The sequence below is a fragment of the Garra rufa genome, chromosome 17 (genome assembly GCF_049309525.1).
Source record: "Garra rufa chromosome 17, GarRuf1.0, whole genome shotgun sequence".
Taxonomy (NCBI): domain Eukaryota; kingdom Metazoa; phylum Chordata; class Actinopteri; order Cypriniformes; family Cyprinidae; genus Garra; species Garra rufa.
In genome coordinates, this window is record NC_133377.1 from 31,939,637 (window position 1) to 31,957,697 (window position 18,061).

At 39.1% G+C, this 18,061-nt stretch overlaps 1 protein-coding gene across 1 annotated transcript in view; it reads left to right on the forward strand.

Annotated features, from left to right (window-relative positions):
• grin2da (glutamate receptor, ionotropic, N-methyl D-aspartate 2D, a) overlaps positions 1-18,061 on the forward strand; it is a 75,697-nt gene that overhangs the window by 18,101 nt on the left and 39,535 nt on the right. The window contains exon 4 of the mRNA XM_073821476.1: positions 5,217-5,545. Within this exon, the coding sequence (XP_073677577.1) occupies positions 5,217-5,545 (329 nt within the window). The remainder of the gene's footprint in view (positions 1-5,216; positions 5,546-18,061) is intronic.

Sequence of the window (18,061 nt, forward strand, 5' to 3'; positions counted from 1 at the left end):
CATCTCAGCCATCTGGGCCTTCAGGTCAACCGAGAGAAGAGCAAACTCTCCCCAGTGCAGAGGATCTCTTTTCTTTGTGTGGAGCTGGACTCGATCAATATGACGGCCCGCCTCACAAACGAGCTCGCGCAGTTGGTGCTGAGATGTCTGGACTTATTCAGACACAAGACAGCGGTCCCTCTCAAAACATTTCAGAGGCTCCTGGGGCATATGGCAGCTGCGGCCGCGGTCACGCCGCTGGGCTTGCTTCATATGAGACCGCTTCAGCGCTGGTTACACGATCGAGTTCCGAGACGGGCATGGCACCGTGGCACACTCCGGATTGGCGTTTCCCCGCAGTGTCGCCGCCTATTCAGCCCGTGGTCAGACCTTGCCTTCCTTCGGGCCGGAGTTCCCTTGGGGCAGGTCTCCAGGCACGTCGTGGTGTACACGGATGCCTCCACCACGGGTTGGGGTGCTGTATGCAACGGGCAGGCAGTTTCGGGCTCCTGGTCAGGACCCCAGCTGCAGTGGCACATCAGTTGCCTCGAGTTGTTGGCTGTGCTTCTAGCCCTGCGTCGCTTCCGACCGACGCTGCGCCAGAAGCACGTGCTTGTTCGTACCGACAGCACTGCGACTGTGGCGTATATCAATCGCCAGGGCGGCCTCCGCTCGCCTCGCATGTCACAACTCGCCTGCCGTCTGCTCCTTTGGAGTCAAACGTGGCTAAAATCGCTACGTGCCGTTCACATTCCAGGCGAACTCAACCGTGCAGCGGATCAGCTCTCACGGCAGTCCACCCACCCTGGAGAATGGCGACTCCACCCCGAGACAGTCCAGCTGATTTGGAACCGTTTCGGCCAGGCTCAGATAGATCTGTTCGCCTCCCCCGAAACCTCCCACTGCCAGCTCTTTTACTCTCTGACCCAGGCTTCCCTCGGCAGAGACGCTCTGGCACACAGCTGGCCTCCGGGGCTCAAGTACGCCTTTCCCCCAGTGAGCCTCCTTGCACAGACCCTGTGCAAGATCCGGGAGGACGAGGAGAAGGTCTTGTTGGTTGCGCCACATTGGCCCACCCGGACCTGGTTTCCAGAACTCATTTCCCTCGCGGCAGCCCCTCCCTGGAATTGCAGTAGTGCTTTCCTTCCTGCAAGAGAAGTTGGAGCGCAGGCTGTCCCCTTCGACTCTGAAAGTATACGTTGCGGCCATCGCAGCGTACCACGATGCAGTAGATGGAACATCCCTGGGTAAGCACCAACTCATCGTGAGGTTCCTACAGGGCGCTAGGAGGATTAACCCTCCCAGACCAGACCGCGCCTCGTACCTTCTTGTGACCTCTCCGTCGCCCTCCGTGGCCTACGGGAGGCCCCCTTTGAGCCACTTGCGTCAGTTGAGCTGAAATTCCTGTCCCTTAAGACAGCGCTCCTGACTGCCCTGGCCTCCATCAAGAAGGTAGGGGACCTACAAGCATTCTCTGTCAGCGAAACGTGCCTTGAGTTCGGGCCCGGAGATTCTCACGTTATCCTGAGACCCCGGCCCGGTTATGTGCCCAAGGTTCCCACCACGCCCTTCCGCGATTAGGTGGTAAACCTGCAGGCTCTGCCCCCGGAGGAGGCAGACCCAGCTTCTGCGCTGCTGTGCCCTGTTCGTGCTCTGCGCTTATACGTAGACCGTACTCGGCACTTCAGACGCACCGAGCAGCTCTTTGTCTGCTTCGGAGGTCAGCAGAAAGGGAATGCTGTCTCCAAACAGAGGTTGGCCCATTGGGTCCATCGCCCCGCAGGTTGTGGCTATACTTTTCAATATTTCCAGCGGAGGAGACCGCTGTTTCCCTCGTGTATCCCTAAGAACCTTTATGGATATATTGAATTGTTCTCATTTCCACATGTAAAAATTCCATGTGCTCCCCCCCCCCCCCCAACCCATGCTTCAGTACGACTGGCATCCCTGTAAGGCCCCCCTTATTGGGCCTCAGGGCGTTGGGAAGGTTACGTTACAAATTCCATCTGCTGACACGTCCGCCTGCCAGCACGTGGGGTTGTGCGTAACGCGGCGTCAGGGTCGTGGCCTTTTCCATGGGTCTGGTTCCCAATGTAACGTCGAAGTGATTCGACTGAAGGGGAACGTCTAGGTTACGTACGTAACCCTCGTTCCCTGAAGGAGGGAACGGAGACGTTACATTCCCCTGCCACGACCTGAAGTTGCGCTGACGCCGGCTCGATCGGCTCTTCAGCAAAAGCCTAACTGAGTGGTGCGCGCCGCCATCTTATATACCCGTATGTACGGGGGCGTGGCCGGCACGCACGTCCACTCGCCAATTTTCAATTGGCCTTTTGAATAAGGCTCAGAGATGATTGGTCTCTCAAGCGAGATCCCAATGTAACGTCTCCGTTCCCTCCTTCAGGGAACGAGGGTTACGTACGTAACCTAGACGTTACCTTCGTAACCTAGACGTTGCCTATTCAATCAATTATTTAATGTATTTATTCCATTTTTCCAGCTGTTTTGTCATTTTCACATTACTATCCATAGTATATCAGTAATGTATTTAAAATATATTTATTTTCTACTAAGTATAGTTCAAATCTATTTAACATTTATCGACATATCGCGTAAGACTTATTGATATAAAAATTATAGTCCTTATTAAACTACATTCGGAGTACTACTTGTGCACAATGCACATTTCTTAATATTAAATTTTTAATGTCACTATACTTATGAAGATTGTATGATCTTTGGTCTTGAAATGCAAGACATTTAAAGTGTACCTAAAGTAAACTTGCAATTGTTCCACTTTAGCACAATCAGATATACTTAAGTATATCTTTAGTTGTACGTCAGCACTACTTCCACACAATTAAAGTGCATTAAGTACAAAATTAGTTTCAAGTTAGCGGAGTTTAAGTATATCAGTTTTTCCAAAAGTACAATTGCTAGGTATTTTTATTAAGTACATAAATATGTAAATGCATTTGAACTATAGTTAGCATAATTTTTTTTTTAGTTTTTTCTACTAGGGTTTACAATACATTTTTTAATTAAGAGGTATTGAAAAAAAACATTATATTTAAAATATGCTTAAATCTGAATAATTATTCCAAATAATGAAATCTTTTAATCATGACTGTATTTTTTTATTTCAAAACTGTGTTGCAATTCTGCATGTTTTAACTATACCCCAATGCAAAATGTATAAGCAAAGTGTTTATTTATTTGTTTTAGGTTTATAAAAAATTGCTCATGCTAAGGATATTTTGCCTTTAAACATGTCTTTTAGAAAGATTTTTAAAGACATGATTAAAGGCTAAAAATATTGTATTACGAATATCAGTGCTTGGGCCACTAAGGTCAAAATGAATGGAATGAATGAATGGCATCTACAGTGCCAACAGCAGTGTCAACAATGTTGTTTATATGTAAGGATTTTCATTAATTCTTGCACATTTATTGCTCTTTTGAGAAAAAAAAACACAAAACAACAAAAAAAACAACCTACACCGAAAATAAGATCTGAAAAAACATCTGGGGGTGTAGTCCACCAGCCAGAGCCTAGTCTTGCCCCTGCTGGAAGGTCTATTGATTCCACACTTGTACTTTCGCTACAGTTGTTATAGTGTAGGAATTGGTGGAGGAGTGCAGGTCACCAGTCAACAACTCTCAAGAGTAGTTTTATCTCCCTGTCAGGAGCCTGTGGCTACATGTCGACAAGTGGGATAAGCAACCCATCTCCAGCAAGAAAAACAACACCCCTGCACATCAAAGTAATTTTAAGATGTCTGACATCCCTGACCTTTTTCCTGAAACGTGTGAAGAAAAAGCCCTTGTACACCACTTTCCTGGTTTGAGGTGTACAAAAACACCCTTGGTCATGCTAAGGATATTGAAGAACACGAGTTAGCGCATGCATAACTAGCTGACCGGATCCCTCTGTTCCGATAGGACAATCTTAAAAATGATAGAAGTGTCATGAACAGTCAGAAAGAGCATATTGAGGATTATTTTCAGCTTGATACTCATTTTCTAGCTTGCAACCTTCAGTATCATTTGCGTGGCCAAAGATGTTTTTATAAACCCCAACCCTTCTTTTTCTTTCTCAATATGGCATATTTAAAGTAAATTAGTATATTTAAAGGATTAGTTCCCTTCCGGAATAAATAATTCTTGATACTTTACTCTCCCCTGTGTCATTCAAGATGTTCAAGTCTGTCTTTCTTCAGTTGAAAAAAAATGAAGGTTTTTAAGGAAAACATTCCAGGATTTTTCTCCATATAGTGGACTTCAATGGGAGCCAATGGGTTGAAGGTCCAGTTTCAATGCAGCTTCAAAAGGCTCTACACGATCCCAGCTGAGGAATAAGTGTCTTGTCTAGTGAACCAATTTCTAAAAAAAAAATAAAATAACAACCACAAATGCTCGTCTTGCAGTAGCTCGACTTTAACGCATTACGTAGTTACATTGGAAAGGTCAGAAAGTACCGACCCAGGGATTCGGCTGTCACCATCTTGGAATCGCGTCATCGCGCATAATCAAAAATGGGCAAAGAGGCGGGACGTGGGTGGAGCTGGTTCCTGAAACCATGTCCGCCTAGTGCAACAGTGGTGACAGCAGCAGCAATCCCCCTGTCACTCAAGTGGCCACACCTTAATTATTAATTGTAAACATTTTTTCTGCTGTAAAGTTGGGCATTTTAACATGAGAATCTATGGGATTGACTCCCTTTTGCAGACAGTCTCTAGCGGCCAGTCGATGAATTGCAGTGTAGGTCACTTCCGTGTTGGTTTCAATACAGAGAGCGGGAGGTTGCTACTTGATCAAACCCTTATTGCTTGCCTGGGATCATGTAGAGCCCTTTGAAGCTGCACTAAAACAGCGGTTTGGACCTTCAACCCATTGTCTCCCATTGAAGTGGAGAAAAATCCTGGAATGTTTTCCTCAAAAACCTTAACTTATTTTCTACTGAAGAAAGAAAGACGTGAACATCTTGGATGACACGAGGGTGATTTTTATTCTGGAAGTGAACTAATCATTTAATGAGAAAGAAGTAGATTAAGTTATTTCATTTTCATTAAACATTAAAAAGAATTTTCTTCGCAGTAATTTACACCAATTATCATCATGCGCAATAAAAAAGGAATGAGCATTAAGTAAATGCATTAAGTTTTGATTTTATGTGGACTTTAAATTGAAAAAGAGGTCCCTTACTTATTCCTTTCTTGCTCTGCTACTCTTTACAGGTGCGACTGCTGTATTGCTCACAGGAAGAGGCGGAGCACATTTTTAGGGCTGCATGGGCATCAGGGCAGGCTACTCCCTCACATATGTGGTTCGCGGTGGGCCCGGGTCTTTCTGGACTTGGTCTTGAGGGTTTACCTAAGGCTCTGTTCGCTGTGCGACCCCAGGGATGGAGAGACGAGCCGAGGCGGCGGATTGCAAAAGGTGTGTCAGTACTGACGCACGGTGCTATGGCTTTACGTAGGGAGTATGGCGGGGCCCGAGGGACGAGCTTCGCTGGGAATTGCGTGATGGATGGAAATCAAACACAGAGGGTACCAGATAGAATCAGGTGAGAAAATCTACTTAATTTTTAAAATAAATGTATGGCTTTGTATGTGCATCACAGTCTTATCCAAAAAAACGAAAAGAAGAAAGAAGGGTCAGTAAGTTTTTTTGATGTTTTTTTTTTTTAAAGAAGTCTCTTAATGAAATACAATAAAAACAGTAATATTGTAGAATATTATTGCAATTTAAAATAACTTTAATATTTAAATCTATTTTAAAATATAATTTATTCTTGTGATGGCAAAGCATCATTACTCCAGTTTTCAGTGTCACATGATCCTTCAGAAATCATTCTAATGCTGATTTGCTGCTCAAAAACATGTCTTATTGTTGAACAGTTGTATGGAAATCTTACTGACCACGAACTTTTGAAAGAACCTAATTTTTTTAAAGGCCTAATACATCATTTTTAATTACAACCTTTTAAGTAAATGTTATTTTTTAAAATTAAAAATAAATTCTTGAAGTATACTACCAGTCAAAAGTTTTTGAACAGTAAGATTTTTTTTTTTTTTTTTTAAGAAGTGTTTTTTGCTCACCAAGTCTGCATTTATTTGATATAAAGTACAGCAAAAACAGTACAATTTTGAAATATTTTTAATATATAAATGATGTAAATGGTTATTTTAAATAGTAAAAATATATAAAAATGTTACTGTTTTTTTCTGCACTTTGGATCAAATAAATGCAGGCTTGGTGAGCAGAAGAGACTATTTTAAAAACATTAAATATTTAATTTACTAGCAGCCTCTAAGTGAAAACACTTTTACCACTAAATCATTTTCAGTGTAAGCTGAAACTCTGATCCACAAACATGTATTTTAATTTTATGAGGTCTTTAGATAATCATTAACAAGTGTTTATTTATTTTTAACCATGATCCTCACAATTGTGCAGGGAGAAAAATGTCCAGCTGCATTTGAAAAAAGAATGAAAGTACTGACCCAAATGCAGTTCTGACTCATTCTTCTCAAATTTGTTAAAGCATTCATTTGCTAATAAATATTTATTACATTTTGGTTGTAATATATCTCCCCACAGACTCCTAACACAAAACGAAATCTTTATTTCAGGCCGTGCATCATGTTAATTATGTTTGAACACTACATTGACTTTGTAGTGTTAGAGGAAATGGCCCTAAACCGGGTGCATCATGAACGGCAAAAAAAAAAAAAAAAGTCTAACGAGTTCCTGTTTCATCTCTTGCAGCACAAAATTCAAAGTGCGGTGCCAAACAGTGCGACTGTGATGACTGTATCAAAAACGCGTATTGTCGGTTTCCTGGGTCTCTTTTCACCCATCACCCCAATGAGGCCACATGTGTTCAGTCACACACACACGCCCTTAACCTGCGTTTGATTTGTGTTTGACAGCCCATACTGCAGGGATTTGCTGCCTGTCAGTCATGCTTCTCACAAATCACTCAATCTCCAAAAAACTGTGGCCTCAAACAGCACCGTCGACTTGTCTTTTATGGTGGGGGGAGCGCTTTCGGAAGTGTTCGTGTCACTCAGCCATGAACTGAGAGAATCATAAATCTTTTAACCACCTTCAAAAGTCAATCACTTAAACATGCCATCAGGTTTGGTTAGCTGACCCGGCCAGTTCATTTTCATATTGAGCATTCTCTCAAGGCCACTTCACAAGCAGTGTTCTCAATCATCAGATTTTGTTTGATGTGACATCTGCATACTAGGTGTAACCAAAATGATCCATATTTTAAAATTAATGTGTCTACTCTTCGCCTGAAGAGGGATTTGCGTCTCTTCCTCAAAGTATTGCAACATCTATTCCTTCAGGGAGCCAACGGACAGCCTGTACACTTTGAGTTGCTGCTATATTTTGCTCAAGGTTTTCCCATTGATCTCTATTCATTAGCGCTGAGCACGGGATCACGTCTATAGATCCTTTACGAGTGTTTTCGTACAGCCTTTTTCCACTGTTTCCAAATGTTTTTTTCCTTATTTTGAAATTATTGCAAACTGCATTTGAACAAACTCATATCCGATCTTCATGCTCTCATATTGATTTAAGCAGAGGGGGAATACGATGCCATTAGCACATTCTGCATAGCTTTTTATTGGATAGTCACAGAGTACAATTTTTGTTCTCTAATTCATTTTTTAAAATGGATGTGTGAGTCTGGATGCGCCATGTTTGGGTCTTATTTCAGTTTTAAAATCAAAACAAAAAATAAGAAATTATAGTTTGCATATTTTCTATTTTTAGAACCATTAAGATTATTTTCATGACAAATAAGCATATTTTCCTTCCACATTCTCATTACAGCAATATATCAGGATATTTTACTTTTGTGTTTATTTGTAATTCTCATTTCTTTCAATGGTGATTCTCATTAGGTTTTTTTTTATGTAAAGGACGGTAATGAGAGGTTTTTGCCACGTTGTGATAATGAGAATTTGGGGGAAATTGTCATGAAAATAATGTCACAACGCAAGAACAATGTTCATTTGGACTCCATCAGCTTTAATTGTGTGGACAAAAAGAAATGAAAGTCATACAGGTTTGAAACAACATGAGGGTGAGTAGATGATGGCGGAACTATCCATTCAATAGTCTAACAAATAGTCTGCATTTTCTTTAAAGGGGTCATGAACTGAGGAATCAAAATCCCCTTGATCTTTTGACATATAAGAGGACTCTGTACTATAAAACATCCTGCAAGTTGAGAACTCAAAACATTCTCCTTAGTCTAAAAACAGCTTATATTGAAGCCAATCCGCCAAAATGCCAATGTTGTAGAATGTGGCTAAACACTGCCTTCACAGAAGATCAACGCCTGCTTATACATCGCTGCCTATTTAGCCTCACGCACTGATTCGCACACATGGTTTAAATAACGAGAGGTTAGGGCTGGACAATATATTTAACCATATTATGAGGCGCGTTTAGTCAATGAAGCCGGTGCTTTGATTAGTAGTAAATCTCCATCACCATCTTAATATCGAATGCTGAGCGGAACGCACGTGATGGAGATTTACTACTAATCAAAGCACCGGCTTCATTGACTAAACGCGCCTCACAATATCGTTCGATATATTGTCCAGCCCTACGAGAGGTGAACGCAGGTCTATGCAGAAGCCAAACTAGTCAAGTCTAAAGCCAAAGTCTTTGCACACTTCCTTCTGACTGTTCTTTGTTCACATTTAACCACGGATTCATTTACAACCAAGGCACAATTCGATGCAAAAAGATGGAAACTAAAAGACGATGCTGTCAAATATATTGGAGCCAACAGTAATGTCCCACCGCTTAAGTTTTTATTACATGGTCACTATTGCTTTGTTATTACAGATTGTTTGATATGTACTGAGTATTTATGTGATTTTTAACCTAAATCACAGCAGAGTAAATCTATGAAAAAATGCAAAACTGTTAATCTTACAATGGGTGTTTTCTACTGAGTCTACAATCCGCCTTGCCTATTTAAACAGAGCGTTCTGATGAGAAGGGTCAAAAATGACAGAAAATTATGAAAGCCCATTTCTGCCACTGAATAAAAAAATAAAAAAAGGTTATTGTGACTTTTTATCTCATAATTCTGCCTTTTTTTTCTCGGGATTGCATGATACAAACTCGCAATTCTGACTTTTTTTCTAGAAAGATTTAAGAGATATAATTGTGTACAATTGTCAGTTATAAAGTCAGAATTGCGTGATATAAACTCGAAATTACGAGATATGAATTTACAACAAAACTTGCAATTCTGACTTTTTTCCGCAAATGCAAGTTTGTGTCTTGCAATTCTGACATTCTTTCTCAGGATTGTGTGATAGAAACTCACAATGCTGACTTTTTTTCTCAGAATTGTAAGATGTAAACTCACAGTTGTGAGTTACAAAGTCAGAATTGCTTGATATAAACTCGCAATTACGAGATATGAATTCACAAAAAAACTCCCAATTCTGACTTATTTTTCGCAAATGCTTTGTATGCTTTTGTAAAAGTTTGTATCTTGCAATTCTGATTTTTATTTCTCTGAATTGTTTCTCAAATTTGACTTAATTTCTCAGAATTGCAACTTTCTCAGAATTGCGAGTTTATATCTCACAATTCTGACTTTATAACTCGCAACTGCGAGTTTGTATCTCGCGATTCTGAAAAAAAAGTTACAATTGCCAGTTGTAAACTTTCAAATTGTGAGATAAAAAGCCGCAATTACCTTTTTTATTCAGTGGTGGAAACTGGCTTCCATAAAACTAGCCTATTACCAGTGTTGGGAAAAGGTACCTTTAAAAGTAATGCATTACAATATTGCGTTACTCGCTAAAAAAAGTAACTAATTACGTCACTTAGTTACTTTTTATAGAAAGTAATGCATTACATCAGTTTTGCGTTACTTTTTAAATCTGGGAAGGGCTTGCTTGTTTGTTTTTTTAATATAAAAAGCTTGATTTTTAGCAAATGTAAAAGCCCTTTCACAGCAAAAAGTGAAATAAGCCTAAGGCTGCAGAAAAAGTAAATTCACCATTGTACAGTAGAACTATAGGAAAAGGAAGTTCAACACTTTTCAGCAATGAGAAAAATGAAGCACAAATGTTAGTTAATCTAAAGTAGGTTTTGCTTATTAGTATGGTTGAATTGGATCAACAAAGGTCAGCAGCAAAGACATTGGTTAATAAAATGGGATTAAATACATAAAGGAAACAAAAAGTAACGCAAATATTTTCCTATAAATGAAAAAGTAATGCGTTACTTTACTAGTTACTTGAAAAAAGTAATCTGATTAAGTAACTCGAGTTTCTTTTAATGTGTTACCCCCGACACAGCCTATTATGGCTAAATTCAGATTTTTTTGGATGTAAAAATCTTATAAGTGGGCGTAACAGTACAAAATAAATATGTGACCCTGGACCACAAAACCAGTCATAAGGTTAAATTTGACAAAACTGAGATTTATACATCATATGAAAGCTCAATAAATAAGCTTTCTATTGATGTATGGTTTGTTAGGATAGGACAATATTTGGCCGAGATACATCTATTTGAAATCAGAAATCTGAGGATGCAAAAAAATCGAAAAGACTGAGAAAATCACCTTTAAAGTTGTCCAAATTAGGTTCTTAACAATGCATATTACAAATCAAAAATTACATTTTGATATGTTTACAGTAGGAATTTTACAAAAAATCTTCATGGAACATGAACTTTACTTAATTTCTTGATGATTTTTGGCATAAAAGAAAAATCAAAAATTTTGACCCGTGCAATGTATTTTTGGCTATTGCTACAAATATACCCCAGCGACTTAAGACTGGTTTTGTGGTCCAGGGTCACATATATGAAAGCCTGGTTCCACTATGTAATAAAATAATAAAGGTAATTGTGACTTATCTCACTATAGAGTGGTGCAGGTATCTGAACCTGGAAGTCTAATTTGCCACTGATTCCTTCAAAATTTTCCTGTGGGATTTTATAATAGAGTTTTTTAATTTATGAGTAAAATAAAGTGTGTGCTACATTTATTATTGTTATTAAACTATTAATTTATTTCATTATTTTTATCTTTATTCACAAGTAAAAACATCACGTTTGCATGGTGTCAACTGTTCCTTTGCATCACCTGGTGGTGATTTCACAAACGAGTTTCACATCTGACTGATTTGTATTTGCTGCTACGGCACTACCATGACGATAAGCGCGGCAGTAATAGGCATTTTGGTTGACTACCTACTGTAACTTAAAGGAAAAGTTCACTTCCAGAGCAAAAAAGTTACAGATAATTACTGACCCCCTTGTCATCCAAGATGTTCATGTCTTTCTCTCTTCAGTCGTAAAGAATTTGATTTTTGAGGAAAACATTTTAGGATGTGGACTTCTGTGGTGCCCCCGAGTTTAAACATCCAAAATGCAGTTTAGATGCAGCTTCAAACGGCTCCACACAATCCCAGCCAAGGAATGAGAGTCTTATCTAGCGAAGCGATGTTTTCTTTTAAAAAATTACAATTTATATACTTTTTAACCTCTAATGCTTGTTTTGTCTAGCTCTGCGTGAACTCTGTGTATTCCGCTTCATGAAAGTTGTGGTAAAAATCCCATCTTATTTTCTTCTCCAACTTCGAAATCATCCTACTTCGCTGTTTTACCTTTTTTTGTGAAGGGCAATCTGATTTTCACTTTGTAAACACTGGGTCGGTACTTCTGCAGCGATGTAGGACAATTTTGAAGTTGGAGGAGAAAATGAGACAGAATACACAAAGTTCACGCAGAGCTAGACAAGACGAGCATTTGATGTTAAAAAGTATATAATTGTTTTTTTGTTTTTTTTTAGAAAATAACCATACGTTTTGCTAGATAAGACCCTTCTTCCTCAGCTGGGATTGTATAGAGCCCTTTGAAGCTGCATTTAAATTGCATTTTGGAACTCGGGGGCACCATAGAAGTCCACTAAATGGAGAGAAATCCTAAAATGTTTTCCTCAAAAAAACATAATTTATTTACGACTGAAGAAAGAAAGACATGAACATCTTGGATAACTACTTTAACTGAAAACGCACATTTTGAAGCTGTTATGTTTATTTTTGAAAATAGGTATTTCTTTCTAATAGGTAACCTAAGACAGTTTACATAATATTATGTTTACCACAGGCTTTATTTCATTATAAAATCCTATAGGAAAATCTTGAAGGAACCAACAGCGAATTCTTCATAGTCTTGATGTCATTATTGCACTTCCATACCAAAAAAAAAAAAAAGATTAATAAATTGCAATTTAACATGGTGGACCTGAAAATGTTTTATTCTAAGTATGCTGAGATTCATGTGGTCTCTTGGCTTATTTTGATTGATATTGATCAAGCTTTCTAAGCTATGAACCACCCATCCTTGATATTTGAGCTTGTGGTCTTGTATTAGCGAAGTTGAATTGATTATTATAATGGTGGTCAGCTGGATAATGGAAAGTTACAATACAGCTTCTAGTATGAATAAGATTCATCTACGATCCACTTCTGAGTTGATGAAATAATAAAATATCGCTTTGATTTATATTTCTTTGTCCTCATTATACCCCAGCGTTATCTGCAGTTCAATCAATGGCACTATTTCACAGAATACACTTCGTATGGTTGCTGTATATTATACAGATTCGTCTCTGACCGCCGCGCCATATGACCGCCTGCTCTGCGAACAGTATAATGTAGTCACTCTAGATTAAATATGGAAGCAGATGTGCCGAGAGCTGTTCCTAAATCAGTCATTACAGGCTGGTGCAGGAAACAAGAGTGCTGGTGTTACCATGAGTAAGCATACTGCAACAGACCTGTTGCCCCCTACTGCTAACTTTTTGTTACTGCTTAAGTTAATGGAGTGTGATGAATGCTCACCTGCGCTCCTGCCCACTGTTATTCACTCTTCATCGCCTTTCTCCTTTCAACCTTTTCACCCTCTTTTTAAGCCAGGTTCTTTCTCGTTTCTCATTGTTTTGGTTTCTTTTAGTCTCTCGAACCCCCCTACTTATTTTTCTGTCATTCTTTCTGCCTCTTTTTCCAGTCCTCTTACTCTTTCATGCCCATGCATTTCTCAACACTTGCCCACTTTTATAATAACTCTCCTCTCTCATCATGTCGACATTATTGTCCCCACTCTAATTTCATCTCTTTATCTCATACTCTTCGCTCTCTCTAGCACTCATTCTTTCCTTTCCCCCTCTTTTTCTCCCATCCTTTTGTTGGCCCCCACTGTCTCATCCCTTCATTTTTCCTCTCCGCTCTCGTCTTGCCCCTGCGGGCGGCTCTAAAGAGGCACGCATGCGGTGTCGTTTTGCATGTAAATAGGATAATTGGTTATGGTGCGCCGAATGCAGGGGGAAATATCACAGACTGTCACCAATGGAATTGATCTCGCAGCCACTCGGGTTCACCCACACGCACACTCAAACTTAATCTTACTCTCACTCATTCACTCACTCAAGGTCTGCTCCATCCCTCATTCGCTCACTCTTACGCCCACTTCCTTCTATTAACTCATGCTGTCTGTGCAGGATGTCGCAGCAGTATTGACGTCTTCAGCCAACTTCGCCAACTTCCTCTCTCTTTCTCTCTCTCTGGGTGTGTTTCAAAATCTAGCGAGCTGCTTATCTAGACATTTTTTTGGACATTAAAGCACATTGGAACTTTTCCATATGGGCATATGTGCATTGAAATATTCCTACTTTTGTAGCATTATTAAATAGTGTGTGTGAATTTTTCTGCATGCTTCATTTTTCATCAAATTACTTCAATATCATTGGTACAATCAACAATTTTTTTGCGGCATAGTGGCTGCATTTAAACTGCATCATGAATGTGTTTTAACATTCATATGTAGAATATTTTTGGCCATAATAGTTGAGTTTGAAGAATCCTACCTAGGCTGTTTCTACAAAGAATATTTTTGGACTGCTGCACATTCCTAAGGCCCATTCACACCAAAAACGATATCTATAAAAAGAACTATAAACATAACTATTTTAGCGTCCACTAGTGTCCAATTCTCAAGGTCATGATAGCAGGATTGATTTTGATTGGGTGCCAATGTTTTCATCATTCATCAGCTGGAAAAAATCGTTCTGAAAGTGATTCCAATGATGTTGTTTCTCTGTGCTTTTATTGTTATAGCTGTGGTGTGGCCTCTGCTATTCTTTAATATTGAAAACAATAGAACTATATCATTATCTTTATAGTTATTGTCTTTGGTGTCAATAGGCCTTTAGACTGCAATTTTGGCCATTATGGGCATATTTGAACATTTCTACTTTCAAATATTTCAAAATAGACCATTTTTTGGGCGCTATGTGATAGATGCATTTGAAGGATCACACAGTTTTTGGGTATCATGGACATGTTAAAATGTTTCGAAATGCATTTTTAGTCATTAGGCACATGCAAATGTTCCGTCATGTGTGCTTTCAAACATTCCTAAATTGACCTTTTTTGGGAATTATAGATATATGTGAAGGCTCTGACCTATTCCATTTCATTAAAGGAATAGTTCACTTTCAGAACAACAATTTACAGATAATTTACTCACCCCCTTGTCATCCAAGATGTTTATGTCTTTTTTTCTTCAGTCGTCAAGAAATTATGTTTTTTGAGATAAACATTTCTGGAAATTTCTCCATATAATTGACTTAAATGGTGCCCCAATTTTTGAATCTTCAAAATGCCGTTTAAATGCAGCTTCAAATGGCTGTAAACGATTCCAGCCGACGAAAAAGGGTCTTGTCTTCCGAAACGTTCGGTCATTTTCTATTTTCTATATTTTTATATACCTTTTAAGCACTGAAACTCGTCTAGCACTAGGGCTTGTAGTGCGCGTTCCCGACTTTAACTACAGACCCAGTGTTTACAAAGCGAACTTGAGAAGAGAGAAATGCAACGCAATCAAATACTCTTTAACAACAAAGTACAACATAAAGTACAACAATGTCGGACGACTTTGAAGCTGGAGGAGCACATGAGATGGAGTTTTTCACCGTTTCTTACCTTTTTGAGCCGGATTACACAGACGATGAACTGCGACAGCCGCGGCGGCGACGCAAGCCTCGAACAGACCGCGTTCAAACGAGACGAGATGGTGGTGCAAGTGTGGAAAATGCCAGCCATTTCCAGCGGAGCAGGAATCTCAGTGCTGTCACGACTGGACCACATCTGTTCCACTGTTACAAACAATCGGCGAGTAAAGTGATGGGACTGCTTCAAGCATTCGCTGCGTTGCAGAGCACGGTGGACGCAGTACGTAAAGTCGGGAACGCGCACTACAAGCCCTAGTGCTGGACGAGTTTCAGTGCTTAAAAGGTATGTAAAAATATATTTTTCTAAGAAAATGACCAAACGTTTCGGTAGACAAGACCCTTCTTCGTCGGCTGGGATTGTTTACAGCCATTTGAAGCTGCATTTAAACGGCATTTTGAAGATTAAAAAATCGGGGCACCATTTAAGTCCATTATATGGAGAAATTTCCAGAAATGTTTATCTCAAAAAACATAATTTCTTAACGACTGAAGACAAAAAGACATAAATATCTTGGATGACAGGGGGGTGAGTAAATTATCTGTAAATTGTAGTTCTGAAAGTGGACTACTCCTTTAAGCAGCAGTTTAGAGCGGCACAGTATGTTGAATGTTCATAGACAGCAGTTTTGGGCATTGTTAAAATGTTCTTGCCAAGATAGCTTTAGGTAACCTTACAGGCCTTTTTTTGCCATTATAGGCATATTTGAATGCTTCTAACTTGACTGCTTTTTTAGCATCAAGTGTGTGAAGACTCCAACCTAGACAGTTACTACAAACTGCATTTTGTGGACATCACAAGCACATTGGAACTTTTCTATATGGGCAATATGGGTGCTATTCCAACTTTTGTAGCATTATTTGTGTGTGTGTGTGTGTGTGTGTGTGTGTGTGTGTGTGTGTGTGTGTGTGTGTGTGTGTGTGTGTGTGTGTGTGTGTGTGTGTGTGTACCTGGTATTCATCACGTTGTGGGGACCAAATGTCCCCACAAGGATAGTAATACCAGTAGATTTTGACCTTGTGGGGACATTTCTTAGGTCCCCATGAGGAAACAGGCTTATAAATCATGCACAATGAGTTTTTTTTGAGGAAGTAAAAGTGTGCACAATCTCCTGTGAGGGCTAGGTTTAGGTGTAGGGCGATAGGCGAAAATACGGTTTGTACAGTATGAAAACCATTACGCCTATGGAATGTCCCCATAAAACATGTAAACCCAACGTGTGTGTGTGTGTGTGTGTGTGTGTGTGTGTGTGTGCGCGTGTGAATTTTTCTGCGTAGGCTTCATTTTTTTGTATCAAATTACTCAAATATCATTGGTACATTCAGCATTTTTTGGGCCATGGTGACTGCATTCAAACTGCATCATGGATGTGTTTTAACATTCATATGTAGAACATCTTTGGCCATAATAGATGAGTTTGAAGAATCCTACCTAGGTTGTTTCTACAAAGAATATTTTTGGACTGCTGCACATTCTTAAGGCCCATTCACACCAAGAAGGATAACTTTATACATAACTATTTTAGCGTCCACTAGTGTAGAATTATCAAGGTCATTATAGCAGAATTGATTTTGATTAGGTGCCAATGTTTTCATTGTTCATCAGCTGCAAAAAAAAAAAATCGTTCTGAAAGTGTTTCCAATGATGTTGTTTCTCTGTGCTTTTATTGTTATAGCTGTGGTGTGGCCTCTGCTATTCTTTAATATTGAAAACAATAGAACTATATCATTATCTTTATAGTTATTGTCTTTGGTGTCAACAGGCGACTGCAATTTGGCCATTATGGGCATATTTGAACATTTCTACCTTGAAATATTTCAACATAGACCATTTTTCGGCCTCTATGTTATAGATTCATTTGAAGGATCCCAGTTTTTGGATATCATGGACATGTTAAAATGTTTCGAAATTATATTTTTGTCATTAGGCACATTCAAATGTTCTTTTATGTGTGCTTCAAACATTCCTAAATTGACCTTTTTTGGGAATTATAGATATATTTGAAGGCTCTGACCTATTCCATTTCATTAAGCAGCAGTTTAGAGCAGCACGGTATGTTGAATGTTCATAGACAGCAGTTTTGGGCATTGTTAAAATGTTCCTGCCAAGATAGCTTTAGGTAACCTTACAGGCCTTTTTTGCCATTATAGGCACATTTGAATGCTTCTAACTTGACTGCTTTTTTAGCTTTAAGACTCCAACCTAGACTGTTACTACAAACTACATTTTTGGACATAACAAGCACATTGGAACTTTCCTATATTGGCATATGGGTGCATTAAAATATTCCTACTTTTGTAGCATTATTAATGTGTGTGAATTCCTGCATAGGCTTCATTTTTTGTATCAAAATACTCAAATATCATTTTGGTACATTCAACATTTTTACAGAGTTTTTTTGGGGCATTGTGATTGCTGTCAAACTGCATCATGGGTGTGTTTTAACATTCATATGTAGAACATTTTTGGCCATAATAGTTGAGTTTTGAATGTTCAAGACAGCAGTTTTAGGCATTGTTAAAATGTTCCTGCCTAGATAGCTTTAGATAACCTTACAGGCCTTTTTTTTATAGGCACATTTGAATTCTTTTAACTTGACAGATTTTTTTTAGCATTAAGCATTTGAAGACTCCAACCTAGACAGTTCCTACAAACTGCATTTTTTGGGCAGCTTGGGCACATTAGTTGTACTTAGCCAATATTTTTGGGGATCATATGCATGTTATTTTTAGGGGTTAGGCTAATGTCTTTATGATTATGGTTAAGGTCTTTATTTTATCAATATTTTTGATGCCTTCACACCCTTCAAAGTCATTGCCTGATAGGGCAGTGAGGCAACAAGTAAGCTACCTAGGCTTTCAGATGCAGCCACTGTTAAACATGTTTTCTTTTTTAGAGGTTTGCTTTTACTAAAGACCTAAATTACTATGTTTACTGTGCAAAGACAGGCATTTAGACAAATACAAGTCTGTGTATTTAACAGTTGGAGGCCTTTAAAGCAGCGAAAA